At 47.0% G+C, this 23,536-nt stretch overlaps 1 protein-coding gene across 3 annotated transcripts in view; it reads left to right on the plus strand.

Moving 5' to 3' along the window:
* Positions 1–23,536, plus strand: part of LOC140410996 (uncharacterized) — a 357,930-nt gene that overhangs the window by 202,421 nt on the left and 131,973 nt on the right. For all 3 annotated transcript variants that reach the window (XM_072499917.1, XM_072499918.1, XM_072499919.1), the window contains one exon: positions 19,672–21,884. In XM_072499917.1, coding sequence (XP_072356018.1) covers positions 19,672–21,884 — 2,213 coding nt within the window. The remainder of the gene's footprint in view (positions 1–19,671; positions 21,885–23,536) is intronic.

A 23,536-nucleotide genomic window follows, 5' to 3' on the forward strand; every position in this document is an offset into this window, starting at 1 on the left:
TAGATGGGCTTTAGAATGGTTTCACAGGTCGGCACAACATCGAGGGCCGAAGGGCCTGTACTGCGCTGTAATGTTCTATTTCTATCTTTCCTCAAATAAGGGGACCAAAATGTGCACAATACTCCAGGTGCGGTCTCACAAATGCCTTGTTCAGTTACAACACTTCCTTATCTTTATACTCTATTCCTTTAGCTATGAATGTCAACATTCCATTCGCATTCTTCATTACCTGCTGTACCTGCATTCTAGTTTTCTGTGACTCAATACACAAGAACACCCAGATCCATCTACACCGGAGCACCCTGAAGTCGATCCCTGTTTAGATATAAGTTGCCTTTCCATTTTTCCAACCAAAATGAATAATCTCACACTTATCCACGTTAAACTCCATTTGCCACATTTTGGCCGACTCACCTAACCTGTCTGTCCATTTGTAAGGTTCTTGTATCTTTATTGCAACTTTCTGTCCCACCAATGTTAGGTTCATTTGCAAATTTGGTTATCGAACCTTGTATTCCTGGATCCAAACGGTCACTATAAATTGTAAATAGTTGGGGCCCAAGGACCGAACCCTGTGGCATCCCACTCGTTGCATCATTCCATCCAGAAAAAGCCTCATTTATCCTGACTCTGTCTTCTGTCCATCAACCTGTCTTCTATCCAAGCTCAGTTACCCCAACCCCATGTGTTATAACCTTGTGTATTACTCTGTATGGCATCTTATCAAATGCCTTCTGGAAGTCCAGATATTCTACATCAGTGGATCCCCATTATCCAGTTGGCTTGTTACATCTTCAAAGAACTCTAGAAAATTAGTCAAACATGATTTACCCTTCATAAAACCATGCTGACTCTGATGGATTGCATTTTGACTTTACAAATGTCCTGATATTAACTCCTTAATAATGGATTCTGACCATTTCCCCAAAAAGGATGTTAAACTAACTGTTCTGTAATTTCCTACGTTCTGCCTCCCGCCCTTTTTGAATAAGGGTGTTACGTTAGCATTTTTCCAATCCACTGGAACCTTTCCTATGTCCAGGGAACTTTGGAATAATGTAACCAATGGATCCACTATCTCTGCTGCCACTTCCTTTAACACCCTGGGTACACCACTGGACACAGGCTTCTAGTCACAAAAACAACCTCCGACCACCAATTATGGATCAAATTTGCCAAATTTCCTTGGATCCCATGGGCTATTACCTTTGTTGTGCCTCGTAAATCACAGGGTGTCTTAACCCGTATATAGTGGACAAATGACTACAAGTCTGATTCATGAAACACTTCAATATTTATTTACTTCCACACAATGTTAAAGTTATTCAATCACACACACACACACATACACACACACACACACACACATAAGTCAATCTACAGATTTAGTACATCCAAGACCTTAACTTTCAAGTGACTGACAAGTACCGGGCAGGAATGGCCTTTATCTGTGAGCCGCAGTCTTGGATTCTCAATGGTCGTTTGTTGGTCTTCCTTGGCTCTGGTCTTCCTTCTATCAGTGGCATGGATGAACTTCCTCTTTGGCCGGTGAAGAGTCACCATTGTTGGTTGCTGTTGAGAGAGCGAGGGGTTGTGCAGCATTTTTTATCCCTGGGGATTTTGCGCCCTTTTGGGTAGTCCCAGGTGAGCTACCAATCAATAGATCAGGGCTTGATCACCCTGATTGACTTAAGTCCAATCAAGACCTGCCACCTTGATGCCACCAAGACCTGCGTGTCCTTACCGGCCGTGTCCATTGGTGTCCGAGGCACTAGGCCTTTCCAAATAAGGGAACAGATGCCACTGAGTCTTACATTGTAGGTAATTTGTATTTAAGCCCACTAAAGGCCTCTTGATAGCCTTTTTCCTATGTTATTTGTCAAGTCTGGGCTGCAGCCTTTTGTTTATTTGGAGCTGCAGCCTGTTTGTCCATGAACTTGGCCACTTTTCCCAGTGTCCTTTGCAGGACGCCATTTTAGGTGGCCTGGCCACACCTTCTTCGTCAGTCACCAATGCAGGACTTTGTCAGAAGCCTTACTGAAGTCCTTGTAGACTGCTCTCTTCTACACACCTCCTAGTCATCTCGAAAAATTCTATCAAATTGTTTAGGCATGATCTCCCGTGACAAAACCGTGCGGATTATCCTTGATTAATCCTTGCCTCTCCGAGAGGAGATTAATTCTGTCCCTCAGAACTTTTTCCAATAATTTCCCACCACTGATGTTAGATTCACTGTCCTCTATATACCTGTTTTTCCCCGACTTCCCTTCTTGAATAATGGCACTACATTAATTGTCCTTCACCTCTCCTGTGGTCAGAGAAGATTTGAAAATTAGTCAGATACACAGCCCTGGGAGTCCTCAACATCGATTTTGAAGTCTTATAGAACCATAGGGTCCCTACAGTGCAGAAGGAAGCCATTCAGCCCATCGGGTCTGTACCGGCCCTCTTAAAGAGTAACACCATAGCCCCACCTAACCTGCACATCTTCATGACACCAGGTTAAACATCCTTCTGCTGATTCCCATGTACAGCCCCCTCTCAACTGATCACTTGCAGAAAGCACATGCAAGGGTGCAGAATGAACTCCAATGTCCATCACAAAGGTGAATCAGTAGTACCACCACAGACTGAGCTGGCCAGGTCCTAAAGGACATAGCTGCCAGACTGGGCCTGCAGCAGGTGGTGAGGGAACAAAAACACAAGGGAAAAACATTCATCCTCACCAACCTGCCCACTGTAGATGCATCTGTCCATGACAGTATTGGTAGGACCCAGGTTTGATTCTGACCTCAGCTGACTGTGTGGAGTTTGCACTTCCTCCCCATGTCTGCGAGGGTTTCCTCCGGGCGCTCATGTTTCCTCCCACAGTCCAAAGGTGTGCAGGTTAGGTGGATTGGCCATGCTAAATTGCCCCTTGATGTCCAAAAGGTTAGCTGGGGTTACTGGATTTACGGGGATAGGATGGAGGCTGGGCTTCAGTAGGGGTGCTCTTTCCAAGGGCAGGTGCAGACTCGATGTGCGGAATGGCCTCCTTCTGCATTGTAAATCCTATGATAAGGAAAACAAAAAATGTTTTTATATTCTGCAACAACTAAATTTCAAAGAATGGTAAGTATAATTGTGAAAAGGTGACAGAGAAAAAACATATTTAAAGAGAGGTTGGAAGTTGTGTTGGTGTGGCCATGTAATAATAATAATCGCTTATTGTCACGAGTAGGCTTCAAAAAAGTTACTGTGAAAAGCCCCTAGTCGCCACGTTCCAGCGCCTCTTTGGGGAGGTCTGTTCGGGGAGGCCGGTACGGGATTTGAACCCGCGCTGCTGGCCTTGTTCTGCCAGCTATTTTGCCCACTGTGCTAAACCAGTCCCTGAAGATGATCTGTGGAGAATGCTCTGTACTGGGACAGAAATGTGAGGAAGGGACCCTGGGTGTCTGGTTGTTCCATAAAGCAAGGTTTTATTTTAAAGTCTTGAAATTCCACATCCGAGTGTGAGAGAGAGAAGCCCTGTGAAATACCTCCCCACAGTGTTGCTAACTTTCCGTTGGTTCAATTGCTCTGTTTTATTACCTTTGCTCTCGAGTTGCCAGGTTTCTTTATGATACCGCCACGAGGTTCAAGTCCGAGTAATGATCAATAACCCAATATACCGATTAGTAAGATTCAAATGAAAGCACATTTATTATACACAGTAATCGCTACTCATGCACAAATTCTACATCTAAGCTACTTCTACAACTAACAGGCCTATACTTAACTTCGGACTGGCCCATCAGGTCAGGGGAACAAATGGCCTTTCGTTCGGATTCTGAGTCTGCGGGATTCGAAGTTGGTACGGATTGGTAGCTAGGAGTGCCTATCTCGTAGCGAGCATTGAATTAAGACTTACTTCTGTCGGTGGTCACTGCACCGGTCACGGTCAATGTTGATTCATGTTGCTGGGTGACCCGGGCAGGACGAAGAGAGAGAGTTGAAGAGAGCGATTTGAACTTGGGGCTTAACTCTTATAGTCCCCAGGGGCTTCCCACCTTTCGGGGCGGACCCTGTACCTGGTCCCAAGTGATTGGACTTTGTCCCAATCGCTTGGTTCGATTTCTCCAATACTGGAGCGGTTCACTGATCGATGGGCGGTCTTGAGGTGTTCGTTCACCTCCTTTGTGTTGGCTCCTGCTGGCGCCGGGGAGTCTGGCTTTGCTTTGTGTGTCCCAACTGTTACTTATTGTTCCCGGGGATTGCTCATCAGTATTTAGATGGCTGCTACATTGTTAAGCTGATGGTCGCTGGTATCGATGTTGTCTGGCCTTTTGCAGAGGTAAATACAAAGCAAACCTGCACCTGCTGGTTTCTGTCTATGTTGGCTGACTTTCCCATCAGCCTTTGCCGTTCGTCATTTTAAATCGGGAGTTGGCCAATTTAAGTGGCTACACACCCTCCTTGTGATCCTAACGCGAAGCATGAAGGATCACATAACTACGTTGCTTTCATTCCCTGACCCGGTGAGCACTTCTTTCATGGCCTCTACACTGACCATAACTATGCAAAAAAATTTTAACTGACAATTCTAAGGGGCGCTATGTCAAACAGGGACATGCATTACAAAACAAGCAAATGGGAACCTCTAACTATCCTTAATACACCACACTCACTTAAACATTTCATCACTTTAACTTCCTCAACCATACAAATAAAATCATAGCAGTTTGTACACATTTTTCCTGGCTTGGCAGTCAAGTCAGGATCGTACAATTGCCCATGAACATTTCTTTATTTACGACAAAAACGCAAACGAATGCTCTTTATTATAGATCGCGGTGGTCGGGGGTTTGGTCATATCCGAAAATAGGGGATCTGATCCTATATACCGGGGTGCGAGCGCGGTAGGCTCTCCTCCATTTTCTCAGACGCATAGTCTGCACGATGCAGCAAAGTATCGCCAATACCAATAGGGATTCTATCACGTAGGACAGGGAATACCAGGTTATAAACCGGCACACCAAGATGGTGTGGTGTCGCTGGTGACTGGGCTCTGGGTACTGTGGGGAAGTGAATCATTAACGGCTGGGGGGCTTGAGGTCATGGGGTTCGCGTTCGCGTGCAACCAAATGTCCATTGTAACGGTGAACCATGCGAAGGATGTCCTCATGGTTCTTCTTCTTTCACTTCTCTTCTCTTTTCTCTTCTCTTCTCCGGTCCTGGAGCTTCTGGAGTTCTGTGGAAACAAGCATAGTGTCTGTAACTATCTTGGTTTAACATTTTGTACGATAGTCTGTCTGTCCTTTAGTGCCAATTACTCCCTTTATAATTGGGTCACTATGTGTGACACCCTCATTTTTTTTCAAAAACCGAATTTTAGGACAAGGCACACTTTCAAATACTGAACCAATGTGAACTGTCTCGCTGACTGTGCGGTTTACCATCCAAATGTTTCAGGATGTAAATAGCATGTGGTTGGCAACCTAAGGGTTACCTGAAACAAAACAAAACTTTTTGAACTCAAACTTTCCAAAATGAGGTGCGTATGGGCCGCGACGGGTAAGAGTTGGATGGAGTCCCTGGGTAGGACGGCAACCAATGCCGTGTTTCCCCTACCCGAGCGTAGCTGACCAGAGGGGGGGTTCCCAGGCAGGACGGGTCCCAGGCCGTTTCTCCACTGCCTGAGCAACCGACAAGAACGGGCAAGAAATGTAGTCATCGTGGGGGGTTGCCGTATTGGTTCTACCTTCGAACCAGAAGGGCAGTTATGAACGGGTGTCTGGTATCTGTCGACAGACAAGTTCCGCTGAACTGGCGTCTGGAACCTTAAAAGATTCTGCAGGGTGTGGGCAAGTCCTCAGAGGTTTTGGCCGAAAAGGCGTGGGGCCGTGGAAATTTTTTTTTCCTGTCTAACATACAACATTTAACAAAACACTACAAACAACATAAAACATGCTGCAGGTTCCATCAGAAAGGACACCGTTTTCTCCCAAGCGGTTCCTTTTAAAACACCATCTGGATACCTTGGTTATCGGTTGCGAACAGGGTTGAAAAGGGGTTCTCGTTTTGGGAGTCAGACTCAAGGTCGTCATCTTCTCCCGGATGCCAAACTCTTGAATGTACCAGGGCTGAAAGGGCTGTTTGGTATGATTTCGGATTGCTCTCGTCATTCCGGACGAGTCTGAACGAGTTGTCTCTGTGCCAATAGGTGGTGTCTAGTTGTGTGGGGACGGAATCAGGGTCGTCATTGTAGGGCGGTGGTTGGTGGTGGGGTTTGTTCAGGAAAGTGATCATGAAGGGATCACTCGAATCGTGGTCAGATTCGCTGGGTGTGGGTCCTGTTGCATGGGGATAGTAGGGAGGCGTGCTGTGGCTATTGTCTGAGTCACAGTCGCTGTCTCTGCTGCTGCAGTCGGTGGGCGTTCCGGGGCGGAGTGTATATTTCGGGGGTGGAGTCGAGGTTGAGTCCGTGGCTGGGCTGGACGTGTTGGGGGTTGGTAGGGTTACATTGGCTGTGGGGGGGGGGGGGGGGTTGCTGCGTCGAGCATGACGTGGTGTGCGTGGTTAGACTGTGTTCCATATTGCCTTCAGCTGGTTGATATGGAACCACGCAGTCTTTCCATTGGGGTACTTTATCTTGTAGACGGAAGGGCTTACTTTGTCCGCAATGGAGTACGGACCAGAGTACTTTGGTGACAGGAATGTGCTGGGTTTGTATACGGAGAGCATGACTTGCTGTCCTACACTGAACTCAATCGCATGCACTGTCTTGTCGAAAGAAGCCTTGCTCTGTTTCTTTCTTGTGCCCAATTTCACTGCGGCTGCTAGCTGAGCCATTTTAACATTTTCCACTAATTGCTCTACTGCTTTCTCGTGTGTGAGGACCGTCACTTCGGAGCTGGTCAAGTCTAAACCTAATAAAAATTCTGTGCCTTTCATGGGGCGTCCGGTCATGAGAGTGTGTGGGGTGTAACCTGTAGAAGTTGAAATTGTATTACTCAAAAACATCAGCACAAAAGGGAGGACTGAGTCCCAAGTGGTGTTGTTTTGCTGGACCATTTTTCTGAGGGTGGATTTTAGGGTCCGATTCATGCGCTCCACGATATCACTCGACTGTGGGTTGTATGCAATGTGGAATTTTTGGGTAATGCCAAATATCGTGAGGACGTTCTGCATGACACGTCCCGTAAAATGGGAACCTTGGTCGGATTCAATGCTGCGGGGGAGTCCCCATCTTGTAAAGATGAGGTGGGTCAAAATTTTGGCTGTGGTCTTTGCCGTGTTTGTCCTGGATAGGAATGCTTCCACCCATTTTGTAAACGTTTCTATCACCAAGAGTACATATTTATAACCATTCCTACAATGGGGCAATGGTCCTATAAAATCAATCTGGAGGTTAGTCCAGGGGCCATTAACGGGTCAGGTGTGACTGAGTTGAGCCTTTTTGGCATATCTATCCGGATTATTCTTGGTGCGGATAAGACAATTCTCGATGTAGTGATTTTCATCATCCTTAAAATTCGGCCACCAACAAAGCTGCTTGAGGTGGGCTGTAGTGGGATCGATTCCCTGATGTCCATGGAACAAACAAATCAGTTGATTCCTGTCCTGTTCAGGAACCACATAAAGGGTGTCTTTTAACCACACCATCATGTGTGGTCAGAGCATTTTTAAATCTTTCGTAGGGTGCTGGATAATTTCCTTTTAAAATCTCCCTGAGATTGCTATCCTGCTTCTGGGACTCCACTAGATCCTCGAGCTTAGTCTGTGAGACCTGAACTGCATTCACTGGTGCGCTTTCGGGGGGTGTCCAAAAATATCCATGCCTGGAACCTGCCTGAGCCAGTGCGTCGGCTTTCACATTTCCAGGGGGGGGAGGAACGATGGTGACTTCGAACTTTGACTATCCCAAAAGTCCTGTTCTGTGCTCTCTCTAAAATGTGACGGAGCAATGGGGCTGAGGGGAGAGGTTTTCCGTCTGCGGAAACAAATCCTCTTGCTTTCCACAGGGGCAGGAATTCCGTAAGGCTGTTACAGACATAGAGGCTGTCCGAGTATATGTCTGCTGGGCTGGGGAAGGAATCTGAGTGTTCCACTATGTATGCGATGGCCGCAAGTTCTGCCGCCTACGTGCTTAAGTGGCCTGACAGTTTTATTGCTATTTCTTCTAGGGCGCGTCCCTGCGCGTCCTCGACATAAATACCTCAACCTGTTATGCTCTTCCCATCCAATACTGTGGAAGTCCATCCACATATATACTTCTGGGCTCACACGTTTCTGTGTGCTTGGGGCTCTGGGTTGAACTACCTATCTTTCTGGGGGGTGTTTTAGCAATAAAGGGGCCTGTGTTGTGGTGTGGAGAGATAATTTCACATTCATGGGGGGGTTCCGGGGTACTGTAGGTTGTCGGCTAAAAAAGTGTGGGTCTTTGTTCGTTTCACAGTGATGTCCCGTCCCTGCAAAAGAAGGGTCCATCTGGCTGCTCTTATTTGACTGACTACCGTCCTTGAGTCGTCCGTCCAGTAAACGTTGGGTGGAGGTGTGTTCTGTGAGGATGGTGATGGGGTTCAGTCTGGTAATGTACGAAAAATACTGAACTGCCCAATATACTGGGAGCAGGTGCCTCTCACAGGCTGAAAATCCCTGCTCCACAGCATCTAAAATTCTGGAGGCGTAAGCTACGGGCCTTAACTGTTCGTGCCGTTCCTGGAGGAGCACGGCCGAAAGGGTGCGGTCTATGGTTGCTACCTCTATAGCGTAAGGGGAAAGCGGGTCTGGAACTTGTAGTGCGGGGACTGCTATGAGTGCTTGTTTCAAAGAGTCCACAGCATCCGTATGCTGCGGAAGCCATTCCCAGGGGGCTCCTTTCTTTAGGAGGTCTGAGAGGGGTGCTGCCTTGCTGCCGAAACCGTCAATGTGGTTTCGACAGTAGCCAACCAGTCCTAAAAACGACCGGAGGGCTGAAACGTTCTGGGGAAGGGGCAATTTAGCAATCGAGTCAATCCTTTTATGCTCGATCTCGCATTTACCGTGCGTGATAATTGTACCCAAATTTTTTCACTTTGTCTCCCAAAATCTGGGCCTTTTTGGTGTTAACTTTACAACCAATTGAGTGTAAGAGTTCCAGTAGTTCGGACAGAAGCTCAATGTGCTCTTCCTTGGTGTCTGTCTGCAGTAGTAGGTCGTCTACGTACTGGACTAGACATTCGGGGCGAGAGAATTTGGCTAAACCATTTGCCAACTGTCGGTGGAAAATGGAGGGGGAGTTGTGGAATCCTTGTGGCAGGCATGTCCATGTGTACTGCTGATTTTTAAAAGTGAAGGCAAATTTGTACTGGCACGCCTTTGCCAATGGAATGGACCAGAATCCATTCCTGACATCCAAAACCGTGAAGTATCGGGAATTGAGTCCCTGCTTGAGCATGGTCTCGGGACTTGTTGCTACTGTGGGGGCTGCTGCGGGGGTGATTTTGTTGAGTTCCCGGTAATCGATGGTCAGTCGCATGATCCACCGGGCTTTCTCACTGGCCAAATCGGGGCATTATTAGTGGAGGCTACTGATGTAAGTATGCCCTGCTCTAATAAGCTGTCTATTACCTTTGAGATTTCTCCCTCTGCCTCTTGGGGAAATCCATATTGTTTTTGGGGTCTAGGGTCAGGTCCTGTGATCTGTACGGAGTCAGTCATCCGGCCACGGTCGTGTTTGTGGGTCGCGAATGCTGTCCTGTTCTTTTGCAGAACTGCCCTAACCTGCTTGTCCGTGCTAAGTGTGGTCGGGTTGAACCAAAATTCGCCTACTGCTCTAATTTTGTTCGCGTATTAGAACAAAGAACAAAGAAATGTACAGCACAGGAACAGGCCCTTCGGCCCTCCAAGCCCGTGCCGACCATGCTGCCCGACTAAACTACAATCTTCTACACTTCCTGGGTCCGTATCCCTCTATTCCCATCCTATTCATGTATTTGTCAAGATGCCCCTTAAATGTCACTATCGTCCCTGCTTCCATCACCTCCTCCGGTAGCGAGTTCCAGGCACCCACTACCCTCTGTTTAAAAAAACTTGCCCCGTATATCTACTCTAAACCTTGCCCCTCTCACCTTAAACCTATGCCCCCTAATAATTGACCCCTCTACCATGGGGAAAAGCCTCTGACTATCCACTCTGTCTATGCCCCTCATAATTTTGTAGACCTCTATCAGGTCGCCCCTCAACCTCCGTCGTTCCAGTGAGAACAAACCGAGTTTCTTCAACCGCTCCACATAGCAATGCCCTCCATACCAGGCAACATCCTGGTAAATCTCTTCTGCACCCTCTCTCAAGCCTCCACATCCTTCTGGCAGTGTGGCGACCAGAATTGAACACTATACTCCAAGTGTGGCCTAACTAAGGTTCTATACAGCTGCAACATGACTTGCCAATTCTTATACTCAATGCCCCGGCCAATGAAGGCAAGCATGCCGTATGCCTTGTTGACTACCTTCTCCACCTGTGTTGCCCCTTTCAATGACCTGTGGACCTGTACTCCTAGATCTCTTTGACTTTCAATACTCTTGAGGGTTCTACCATTCACTGTATATTCCCTACCTGCATTAGACCTTCCAAAATGCATTACCTCACATTTGTCCGGATTAAAATCCATCTGCCATCTCTCCGCCCAAGTCTCCAAACAATCTAAATCCTGCTGTATCCTCTGACAGTCCTCATCGTTATCCGCAATTCCACTAACCTTTGTGTCGTCTGCAATCTTACTAATCAGACCAGTTACATTTTCCTCCAAATCATTTATAATACTACAAACAGCAAAGGTCCCAGCACTGATCCCTGCGGAACACCACTGGTCACAGCCCTCCAATTAGAAAAGCATCCTACCATTGCTACTCTCTGCCTTCTATGACCTAGCCAGTTCTGTATCCACCTTGCCAGCTCACACCTGATCCCGTGTGACTTCACCTTTTGTACGAGTCTACCATGAGGGACCTTATCAAAGGCCTTACTGAAGTCCATATAGACAACATCCACTGCCCTACCTGCATCAATCATCTTTGTGACCTCCTCGAAAAACTCTATATCAAGTTAGTGAGACATGACCTCCCCTTCACAAAACCATGCTGCCTCTCACTAATACGTCCATTTGCTTCCAAATGGGAGTAGATCCTGTCTCGAAGAATTCTCTCCAGTAATTTCCCTACCACTGAAGTAAGGCTCACCGGCCTGTAGTTCCCTGGATTATCCTTGCTACCCTTCTTAAACAGAGGAACAACATTGGCTATTCTCCAGTCCTCCGAGACATCACCTGAAGACAGTGAGGATCCAAAGATTTCTGAGAAGGCCTCAGCAATTTCCTCTCCAGCCTCCTTCAGTATTCTGGGTTAGATCCCATCAGGCCCTGGGGACTTATCTACCTTAATATTTTTTAAGACGCCCAACACCTCGTCTTTTTGGATCTCAATGTGACCCAGGCTATCTACACACCCTTCTCCAGACTCAACATCCACCAATTCCTTCTCTTTGGTGAATACTGATGCAAAGATTTCATTTAGTACATCGCCCATTTCCTCTGGCTCCACACATAGATTCCCTTGCCTATCCTTCAGTGGGCCAACCCTATGTTGAGCGTTGCGGGGGCTCTTGCGGATTTTGCCATTTTCCAGACACACTGGTTGACTGCATCAAATGATAAGTTGTGGGAATTCATAAAATCGATTCCCAGAATGTGTTCTGCTGTGTGGGGCAGATCGACTAAAACCATGGGGTGCTTGGTGGTGATGTTGCCGAATTGAATGGGTACAGGGGCTGTGATGTGTCCCTGCTGTGAGTGGCCTGCAAAGCCGCTGAGGGTGATGGTGGCTGTAGTGGGCCACGTGTCTTTTTGAAACGGGGTGGAGGAATTTATTGTGGTGCGGGACCCTCCTGTGTCCCATAGAAATTCGATGGGCTGTCCCCTAATTTTCGCTGCAACTACCGGTCATCCGGACCTATCCCAAAGGGTGTCGCAGACGCAACTGGGGGAGCCTGTACACCGTCAGCCCGTTCCGTTCAGATCCGTCTGATCTGAACGGACGCTAACACTATGAATGGGCTCTGTCTTATTCCCACTTAGAGTGCCCGTCTGCTGGGCTCTCTGTGGCTTTCTAGGGGCATTGCACTCTCTTGCAAAATGTCCCATCTGTCCACATTTGTAACACTCCTGTGACTTTTGTGGGGGGCTGTTCTTTCCCTCATTTACCCATGCGGGGTTCTGGTGTGTTTTAACCGCTTGTATATCTGTGGCGGCCTGCTTTTCCTCGGGATTTTTAATTGCGGGTTTGCTTTGTACAGATTGCTCCCAGGCGCGGGACAATCTTTTTACTACCCACTTCTCGTTATGAGCCTCCTCTGAGGGATCATAATTGGCGCACGCTTTCTGTCCTGTTTCTGTGGCAGATAAGGGTGCGGGTCCATTTGGCCATGTTGTCTGGGGACAAATGGGCACGGTCCACGTCTCCAAAGACTGCTGCAAAGTAGATCCACAGGCGTCCAGCAAACGCTGTGGGCTGCTCGTCTTTCTTTTGCCTGCATTTGTTGAGGCCATCTACGGGGTCACCCCGGTTTCACCCGCTCGCATCCAGGATCGCGGTATGCATTTCTGCAAGGGTGCCTCCTCCTACATTCTGTGGGTCGGGAAGGGCTGCTGCGACTGAAGGATCTAAACTTAAAACTGTGAGCTTTACATGCTCTCGCTCATCCAGGCCGTAAATGGACGCCTGCTGCTTTACTCAGGCAAAGAAATGGTGGGGGTCTGAGGTGGGGAGGAACGGTGTGATCTTATCGCACGCGTCCCGTAATTGGGTCACTGTTAAGGGGGTGGAGTATAGAAATTCCGCATCGTCCGATGTGGCTGTGCGGTGGGTGGTGACTGGGTTCATTGGAGCCTGAACTATCTGCTCTGTGGGGGGTTGGGGCGCTTTTCTCTTTTGGGGCTTTCCCTGCGCACATGTTCCCTGAACATATCTCTGCGCTGTCTTGTTTAATTCTTCCCAATCAGGGCCTTCTTCCTCTTCTAACTTTGCTCCAAAGGTTTCCTGGAATCCTTTTTGAATTGAAAGCAGAGATTGCAGCTCTGCAATCTGCTTCCGGCACTTTGCGTGGTCTAGTGAGCTTTGTCTTTGCTCCGTGGTGGCAGCATGGAGTGCTCTTAACGCTGCCTTCAGGTCACCACACTGTCTCTGCAAAGCTTCTACCTGCTTCTCTATTTCTTCACGTACCAGGGCCGCACGTTGAGTGTCCTGATAGGCCTTTTCATATTGGGACTGGAAGCTGCTTAAGTGCACCAGACAAGACTGGTGTGCCCTTTTGGCATCCTCCACCTCTCCGTCTTTTGCTACTAACTTCCTTCTCAATTCTAAGTTCTCTCTTTCTATCTCGCTTACATCGACCTTACTCATTCGATGTATGCCTTCTACTTCTTTCCGGAGCGTCCTAATGACCTCCTCTGTGCCTCGCAACTGTGCCAAGCAGGACACGATTGCCATTGGCTTGCGAGCTTTCCCTAAGCTCTTTTTGTGGATCTCGCTCAGGTTCTCCCACCAAGTATGTCCTATACCGGGACCTGTTTCCTCGTTGTCACAGAATTTGCTCCAAAGGGGCCATCCTTACCCTTTGAGGTACTTCTTGATTTCTTCTTCCCAAATGGGACATTGTCCCACTCTACTGCTGCTGGCCGCTGCGACCGCAAATTCCTCTGGGTTCATGAGGCATTGCATTGCCTGCATTGCCACCTTTCCTATCAGAATGCTGCTCTTCAAATTTGGGACAGGGGTATTAAGGCGGTGCTGTAAATACGGGTATGGCTTTCGCTACTTTCCGAAATACAAACTCCCGATAGTTTTGTTGCAACAAAAAATCTATCAGTTTTACCTTATCGCCCTGTTAGTTTCGCATGCATACACACACTTCTGCATTATGAGTATTGATCAGAACTGCTTGAACGCTTGTGATTTTCTGTTCCCAATTGGATCTCTAATTCAAATTCTGAGTTCTGCCGGAGTGGGTATGCCACTTCGAGATCTGGTCCCGTCAGATGTCGCCAAATAATGTTGTAACATTCCGTTGGTTCAATTGCCCTGTTTTATTACCTTTGCTCTTGAGTCGCCAGGTATCATTATGATACCGCCACGAGATTCAAGTCCGAGTAATGATCAATAACCCAATACACCGATTAGTAAGATTCAAATGAAAGCACATTTATTATACACAGTAATCGCTACTCATGCACAAATTCTACGTCTAAGCTACTTCTACAACTAACAGGCCTATACTTAACTTCGGACTGGCCCACCAGGTCAGGGGAACAAATGGCCTTTCGTTCGGATTCTGAGTCTGCGGGATTCGACGTTGGTACGGATTGGTAGCTAGGAGCGCCTATCTCGTAGCGAGCATTGAATTAAGACTTACTTCTGTCGGTGGTCACTGCACCGGTCATGGTCAATGTTGGTTCGTGTTGCTGGGTGACCCAGGCAGGACGAAGAGAGAGAGTTGAAGAGAGCGATTTGAACTTGGGGCTTAACTCTTATAGTCCCCAGGGGCTTCCCGCCTTTCGGGGCGGACGCTGTACCTGGTCCCAAGTGATTGGACTTTGTCCCAATCGCTTGGTTCGATTTCTCCAATACTGGAGCGGTTCCCTGATGGATGGGTGGTCTTGAGGTGTTCGTTTACCTCCTTTGTGTTGGCTCCTGCTGGCGCCGGGGAGTCTGGCTTTGCTTTGTGTGTCCCAACTGTTACTTATTGTTCCCGGGAATTGCTCATCAGTATGTAGATGGCTGCTACATTGTTAAGCTGATGGTCGCTGGTATCGATGTTGTCTGGCCTTTTGCAGAGTTAAATACACAGCAAACCTGCACCTGCTGGTTTCTGTCTATGTTGGCTGACTTTCCCATCAGCCTTTGCCGTTCGCCATTTTAAATCGGGAGTTGGCCAATTTAGGTGGCTACAACAGCTAGTGGGTTGCGCTGTTGTAATATTTCTGGAATTTTTGAGATTAAATATCTGTAAGGACTGTTGCCTAAAGGGGTGTTTTTTGTGGGTCTAACTAAGTAAGATTTTCTGGGGGAAATGTTCTGTAAGACTAGTTTTGACTGTAAATGTAATCTTGTGTGTTTCATTTTTATTTTCTTCTGTTAATAAATGCTTTTATTTAATATTTAAAATCTCAGTGTGGGTGGCATGGTGGCGCTGTGGTTAGCACTGCTGCCTACGGTGCTGAGGACCTGGGTTCAATCCCGGCCCCAGGTCATTGTCTGTGTGGAGTTTGCACATTCTCTCCACGTCTGCGTGGGTTTCACCCCCACAACCCAAAGATGTGCAGGTTAGGTACATTGGCCACACTAAATTGCCCCTTAATTGGGACAAAAAAATTATTGGGTACTTAAATTTATAAAATAAATAAATAAATAAAATCTGAAAGTGTTATGTCAGATTTCCAGCATCTGTAATATTTTGCATTTATGTTACTGGAATATGTGGTTCCTGACTTCAATATACATATTTACTCATGTTAAAATACAGATAGAAAATAGTTGTGACTGCATGAAAAGTTTTCCTTTTTGGGATTTGGTTGGCACAGCATTTACCACCTGCCGGATGATCACAACCGCAAAAGGTCAATGGCCTCATGAGGTTAGCGAGCACCTGGTGACTGGGAGTGAGCTGGACACAAACACGCACACCCTTTCATACGCTAATGGTCATCTTTATTTATTCTTCACTTATTTAAATGATAATGTCTTTATTGTCACAAGTACATTAACACTGCAATGAAGTTACAGTGAAAACCCCCTAGTCACCACATTCCGGCATCTTTTCGGGAATACAGAGGGAGAATTCAGAATGTCCAATTCACCTAACAGCACGTCTTTCGGGACTTGTTGGAGGAAACCAGAGCACCTGAAGGAAACCCGCGCAGACACAGGGAGAACGTGCAGACTCTGCACAGACAGTGATCCAAGCCGGGAATCGAACCTGGACCCTGTTGCTGTGAAGCAACAGTGCTAACCATTATGCTATCGTGCCGCCTAGTTTATTATTGACATTTTTGTTTTCACAATAAATCTTTTCATTCAACTTTTTTGAAATTCATGTTTAATTTGTGCAAAACCCTCATATTCCGAAATATACTCATTGGCCGAGTGTAAGAAAAAAAATGTGCCCCCCCACCTCCCCGCAGAGGTGGGACAAGACTGATCTAGAATCTAGACCCTTTAGACTGTCGCAAGATTACCTCATTATTTCAACTCAATTTTTATCCAAAACTTAATTTAATCACTGCCACTTCCTGTTTGTTGTCAGTCAGGATCCTGAGATCTCCTTTGTTCGTCCATGCACATCATATTGTTTCCACTGTATTGTTAGAGTCCATTTCTGGTTTTGTCTTCATGCGAAACACTTGGAATTGCCCTATAATGATTTTCCCCTGTCACCAGTCTGCCCAAGTACCAAGTATATTAAAATCCAACTGCAGCTTATGTGAAAACAGAGGATGCTAGAAATTTGAGATAAAACTGAGGAAAGGTCATCGACATGAAATGTCAAATGTTTCACCACAGATGCAGCCTGCTCTGACTATTTGCAGCACTTTGGAGGAAGGTGTGGTTGTAGCCTGCTCTGTTCAGCCTCAGAGTCTAGAAATTTCAGATAAAACTGAGGAAAGGTCATCGACGTGAAATTGGATTGGATTGGATTGGATTTGTCTATTGTCACGTGTACCGAGGTACAGTGAAAAGTATTTTTCTGCGAGCAGCTCAACAGATCATTAAGTACACGGGAAGAAAAGGGAAGAAAAGAAAATACATAATAGGGCAACACAACATATACAATGTAACTACATAAGCACTGGCATCGGATGAAGCATACAGGGTGTAGTGTTAATGAGGTCAGTCCATAAGAGGGTCATTTAGGAGTCTGGTGACAGTGGGGAAGAAGCTGTTTTTGAGTCGTTCGTGCGTGTTCTCAGACTTCTGTATCTCCTGCCTGATGGAAGAAGTTGGAAGAGTGAGTAAGCCGGGTGGGAGGGATCTTTGATTATGCTGCCCGCTTTCCCCAGGCAGCGGGAGGTGTAGATGGAGTCAATGGATGGGAGGCAGGTTCGTGTGATGGACTGGGCGGTGTTCACGACTCTCTGAAATTTCTTGCGGTCCTGGGCCGAGCAGTTGCCATACCAGGCTGTGATGCAGCCCGATAGGATGCTTTCTGTGGTGCATCTGTAAAAGTTGGTAAGGATTAATGTGGACACGCTGAATTTCCTTAGTTTCCTGAGGAAGTATAGGTGCTGTTGTACTTTCTTGGTGGTAGCGTCGACGTGGGTGGACCAGGACAGATTTTTGGAGATGTGCACCCCATGGAATTTGAAACTGCTAACCATCTCCACCTCGGCCCCCTTGATGCTGACAGGGGTGTGCACAGTACTTTGCTTCCTGAAGTCAATGACCAGCTCTTTAATTTTGCTGGCATTGAGGGAGAGATTGTTGTCCCTACACCACTCCACTAGGTTCTCTATCTCCCACCTGTATTCGGACTCGTCATTATTCGAGATCCGGCCCACTATGGTTGTCTCGTCAACAAACTTGTAGATGGAGTTGGAACCAAGTTTTGCCACGCAGTCGTGTGTGTACAGGGAGTAGAGTAGGGGGGCTAAGTATGCAGCCTTGTGGGGCTCCGGTGTTGAGGACTATTGTGGAGGAGGTGTTGTTGTTCATTCTTGCTGATTGTGGTCTGTTGGTCAGAAAATCGGGGTTCTAGTTGCAGAGTGGGGAGCCAAGTCCTAGGTTTTGGAGCTTTGATATGAGCTTGGCTGGGATTATGGTGTTGAAGGCAAAGCTGTAGTCAATAAATAGGGAAATGTTAAGGGCGCGATTCTCCGAGCCCCGCGCTGGGCCGGAGAATCGCCGCAACCGCGCCACGTCGCCCCGACGCCAGCGCGCGATTCTCCGAGGTGTGGAGAATCGGCGCCATTTGCGCCGTTGCGTTTGACCCGGCGCCGGTCGCGGGCCGCTGTACGTGGCGGGGCCGCCGATTCTCCGGCCCAGATGGACTGAGCGGCCGCGCGGAAACGGCAGAGTCCCGCCGGCGCCGTTCACCCCTGGTCGCTGCCGGCGGGAACTCTGCGCGAAGGGTTGGGGGGGCGGCCTGTGGGGCGGGGGAAAGCGCTCCTTCACCGGGGGGGGGGGCCTCCGAGGGGGTCTGGCCTGTGATCGGGGCGCACTGATCGGCGGGCCAGCCTCTTCCCACCCCCCCTCCGGGCCTACTTTGTTGCGCGGCCGGCCCTGAACCGCCACGTCATGTTGCGTAGGGGCCGGCACGCTGAAGAAGTCCCATGCGCAGGTTGGCGTGGCCCAACTGCGCATGCATGGGTTGGCGTGGTACCCATTTGACGCCGGGAAGGGAGGCTGGAGCGGCGTGCACCACTCCAGCGCCGTGCTGGACCCCTGCGGGGGACAGAATAGGTCGTACCCGGGTCCGGTTCGCGCCATTGTGAAATGCGACGGTGTGAACACTTGGGCTCCATTTGGGAGAATCGCCCCCGAAGTCTCCATTTTGGAGAATCGTCCCCTAAGTGTTTCACCACAGATGCAGCCTGCCCTGACTATTTGCAGCACTTTTGAGGAAGGTGTGGTTGTAGCCTGCTCTGTTAAGTCTCTGAGTCATCCGTCGTCTTGAGTTACTAATGAATTGTGCCAACATCCAGCCCCTTTTTTCTGCTTTTATCTGGTCACGGCCTCCCGTCAGAATTAGAGTCCTGCATTGTTTCCTTTCTTGTGAGAATTTCTCGGCACCCTTTTGGTTTCCCGCTCAATGGTTATCATGTTTCACGGGTGGCTTGGCCCGTAACATCACCTCACCACTCCTCAACCGCCAGGCTCCTGCTGAGCCGCATGGACAGCAGCCTTCACCTGGAGCTCGCGGCGCAGGGTCAGCGGGCGCTCACCTGGAGCTCGCGGCGCAGGGCCAGCGGGCGCTCACCTGGAGCTCGCGGCACAGGGTCAGCGGCGCTCACCTGGAGCTCGCGGCGCAGGGTCAGCGGGCGCTCACCTGGAGCTCGCGGCACAGGGTCAGCGGCGCTCACCTGGAGCTCGCGGCGCAGGGTCTGCGGGCGCTCACCTGGAGCTCGCGGCGCAGGGTCAGCGGACGCTCACCTGGAGCTCGCGGCGCAGGGTCAGCGGGCGCTCACCTGGAGCTCGCGGCGCAGGGTCAGCGGCGCTTACCTGGAGCTGGCGGCGCGGAGACAGCAGCGCTCACCTGGAGCTCGCGGCGTCAGCATCACTCCCACTTCATCTCCCCCTCTTGTACCTCAGCCATGCTTCCCAATTCGTCGGCAGGGCTGTAAACATTGATGCACGGCTGCAAAGGAAACAGTTGAGATCCTTCTGAACCGTGTCTCAGTCTCATCGATACATTACGTAGATATTGAGAGAGTTTCCGCTCGGAAGGCGTCCATTCAGAAACAAATCTTGTCCAAGTAATAACCTGCCGTTTGTCATGAATTAACAATAAAATAACCACGTATTTTATGCTTACTCATCGACTACAGTAATTGTGTAGATCAAAACTTTTTTTTGAAAGTACATGGTTCTAGCCTAGATTATATTTGACGATAGTTTGAAATTTTATACTGTACTCAAAACCTACTTTTTATTTCTTTCAAACTCTTTGTTTGTTTTCTTATAGTTTCAAAATAATCGTGTTCCAGCTTCCGGAAAGGCAGAAGAGGGGAAAAAGAAACAAGTGCTGGATTACCTGGGAGGTTTATTTAGTTCTATAAAAAAGGGTTCAAAAAATGCATCTCCATCGTCAAGCCACGGCAATTCAGTGGACGAATGTCCTCCAGTGACAAAGGACTTCAGTTTTTCAGGGGAGAGTGCAAGTGTGCAGGGAACTCCTGATTCAGTAATATCCTCATTTTCGCACGACAGTAGGAGGGAAGGAGTGACTCAGACTAAAGCAGCTGACCAACATCTAGCAGAGATACCGGAGGGCTCCCCAGAGGAAAGAAGCCTGTTACCAGCTGTTGGTAATCCAGCCCAGCTGGCCGTGAGTTCAACTGAAGAAAACAGGTCGGCAAATAAGAATGTCATAGTGGCCGATGTCAACCTGCAGAGCATCCACAAGGAAGCTGAAAACCAAACTGTGTTTGAGTGCGTTGGAGGACAACTAGCTTCAAAGAGTGCTGATACTAATCCAGCAACGGAATTTGTAACTGCCTTTGTAGGCAATGTGTCAAATATATTTGGAAGTGTGGTGATAAACAAGGAGGATACTTCATTATCTTCAGCCTGTGCAGATGCAAGTTTGCCCTCAGCTGACAGAAGTGCTAAGGAATATGAAATTGGTGAACTTGATACCTGCTGTATCAATGAAAACATATCCCAAGCCACTATACGAACAAAGGGTAGTGAATTTGTAAATAGTGACAGGCTAGCTGAAGGTCAATATGATTGTGAAACTATTGCTAACTGTTTAGATATCCCAGCTGTAAAGGAATGTGTTTTACCAATTTCGGAGACTGTGAGGATTGAACAAGTAGCTGAGGTTATTGAAATTGACGTGCATCCTCCTAAAATCAAAGAAAATTCAAATATAGCATTGCCAGAAGTACCTGTTTCATTGCCCATTAACAATATTGGTGCAAAACTGAATGTTTTGGATGACACTGTCCAGTTGAACCATTCTGTGGTTCAAGGATTTGAAAAGGAAACTGAAAATTACAATATTGCTGAAAAACCATTGTGTGAATCTACCTTGGAAAAGCAACAGGATTCATCCACAAAGGACACATTCACACCAGTTACTAAAAAAAGCCAGGTTGCAGAGACAGGAGGTGTTCCTCACATTGGTGAAGGAGCAGCTAACTCACATGACAGTGAACAGTTCACCACAGGCAGCCTATCAGGAAAAATTCAGAATGGTGTAGTGGGACAAGAATCAAATACAGATAAAACAGCCACCAACTCTCTCATTAACATAGTAAGTTCTGAAAACACGACTGTAAAGTCAGTTGATTTATTTTCAGGTTTAAAAACGGATTTGAATTCAGCAACATTGGAGTCTATTGAAATGGATAAGAAATCTCCCACAGAGTCCAAACGTGGTAAAAGAAAGGGAAGGAGGAGGCGATCCTTGAAATCTGGCCAGCCGTCTGATAGAGACGCTGAGTATGCAGATGCTAAAACAAATGAAGAGGAATTAAAAGAAATAGCTTCCAATAAGAAGTCCCCTGAAGTTCCAGTTAAAACTGCCTCCTCACCAAAGCAAAGCACTCCTCCTTTGGTCCCTCATCAAACATTGCCAAAATCATTTCCATCCAGGGAAAAGTCCGTACAAGACCCATCCAAGCCAAATACATCAAGGAAAAATTGTGCGCAACAGGCGTCTTGCAGTCCGACTTCAGGTAACAAAAGAGAATCCCCTGTAAAAATTTCTTTGGAAAAAGCATCACGCGCAGAGACTGAGTTCAGTGGTTCTGAAACTTGCCCATTGACACACAGCAGTACTGATCAAAAGTCTGATCAAAAAGTGGAAAAACATACTGCTTCAGGAAACTCTGATACTAAATTTCTTGTTGCAAGTAATGGAGCTGTTGATGATTCCGCAAGCAAGAAGAATTTCATTCTTTCTTTACAAAGTGCAGATACTCATGAACACAGTGAAGAAACTATTGCTTTGAAGTCTGCAGAAGAGTGCAGTGCTATTGCCTCAGTTAGCCAAATAAGTAATCAGCAAAACACGGGAAGCTCCATTAAATATAATCTGATTGAGCAAGAATCTAGTGCTGATCCTGGAATGCTGAAAACTCTGGAAAGTAATAACTTGGAAGGAGAAAGCAACAGCCATCATGCAATTACTTCACAACTATGTTCTACGGTGACTACAAAAATAAGACTGTAAGTACATCCATTTTACTTTAATTGCTATTGCCAACATACCAAAATCATCTGCCTGCCAAAATGTCCACATCCCAGGCCCAATCTCATCCTCTGTTTTCCTGTTGCTTGCTTGGGCTGAATTCAGTGATGTGTAGTTGCCCATGAGCTGAGTTTCAAACCTTACTTTTAGAAATAAATATGCTATATCCAAATAATCACACAGTTTTGCACATTCATTTGCAACCCAGTGTTTCAAATGTTATTAATTTCCATATATTTTCCAGCATTTTCTCTTTCATTCCATATATTATTAGCTGGTCTGCCATCATCTCACTTTATATGACGTAAGCACAATAATTGGACTGTTGCTGAGCTGTCTTTATATTTACCATGCCTTTAAGGACATCATACATCTTTGTCGTAAACATTCTCTGGTCAATTATTTCTGATTGCTGTGGCTGACAAGAAGCTTGCACATTGATAGATGCTTGCAAATACCCCATACTCCGGATGAGTTAATAACATTTCATTGCCAAAATTAATTGATCCTTAATTAATTAAAACATAAAATGACTGCTCTTTTTATACACATTTGATGTTTTGAAATATAATAAATCTCAAAAGAAAGAGACCAGAGAATCCTCTGTGGTGATATACATGGTAAGTCAGGGGATGTGCTTTTTTTTAAAAGATAGGGCAACAATGACTTGCATTCATGCATCGTCGAAAAATAAAATACTGCTTTCAGCTCACATAAAGCACAGCAGATGCTGGAAATTTGGTTTGGAGTATTATGCTGCTGAAATGGATGTTTGAAATTCAGGTAGGAACTCAAGCTTTGTCTCTGAGAGGGTTAGCTAATAAACTGCAGACTTTCTGCTTCTAGTGTTGGGTGTCATATAGAAATTTGCATCGATTTAAATGTGTTGGGCGGGATTCTCCGTTTCTGAGATTCCATCGCAGAATTTGTGGACTTTCATGACAGAAAAACTGATGCTACACCTGGACCGATTCTGCTACTATTGAGGGGCTAGCGATTCTCCGCCTCCAATGGGGCGAGTTCCCGACAGCGCGGTTCACTTGTGCTGTTAAAAATCGTGAAACTGCCGTGGCAGCTGCTGAGGCAGAGAGGACGTAGAGAAAGCATCCAATATCGCCATAGTAACAGAATCGGTCCAGTGTAGCATCAGTTTTTCTGTCATGAAAGTCCACAAATTGAAGCCACGCTGCTGGCCTGCCTTGGTCTGCTTTAAAAGCCAGCTATTTAGCCCTGTGCTGAACCAGCCCCAGATTAATAGATTGGGTACAAAACGATTATTGGCTCCAGGGATACATCAGGATGGCATCCATAATCAGAAATGGTAAAATACCTGGTAACTCACAATCACAAAGTAAATACATAAATATTAGCTTTGGCTAGATGCGCAACACTTTGAGTTTGTAAATCATTGGGACAAGGCACATTGCAGAGAAGTGAGCACATAATCTCGGCTCAAGATTTAGGGTGGAGCTGTAAAAGATTCAGAAATACTGGTTGAAGATAGTAGTACTTTTCCTGTTATCGTTCAATCAACACCAGAAAACCAGATTAACAGGCCTTTTATATCATATGCTTTTTTGAGACTGGGTCCCGCATAGCCTATAAAACAAGTGACTCGACCTGCAAAAAT

Source organism: Scyliorhinus torazame, chromosome 4, assembly GCF_047496885.1.
Source record: "Scyliorhinus torazame isolate Kashiwa2021f chromosome 4, sScyTor2.1, whole genome shotgun sequence".
Classification (NCBI taxonomy): Eukaryota; Metazoa; Chordata; class Chondrichthyes; order Carcharhiniformes; family Scyliorhinidae; genus Scyliorhinus; species Scyliorhinus torazame.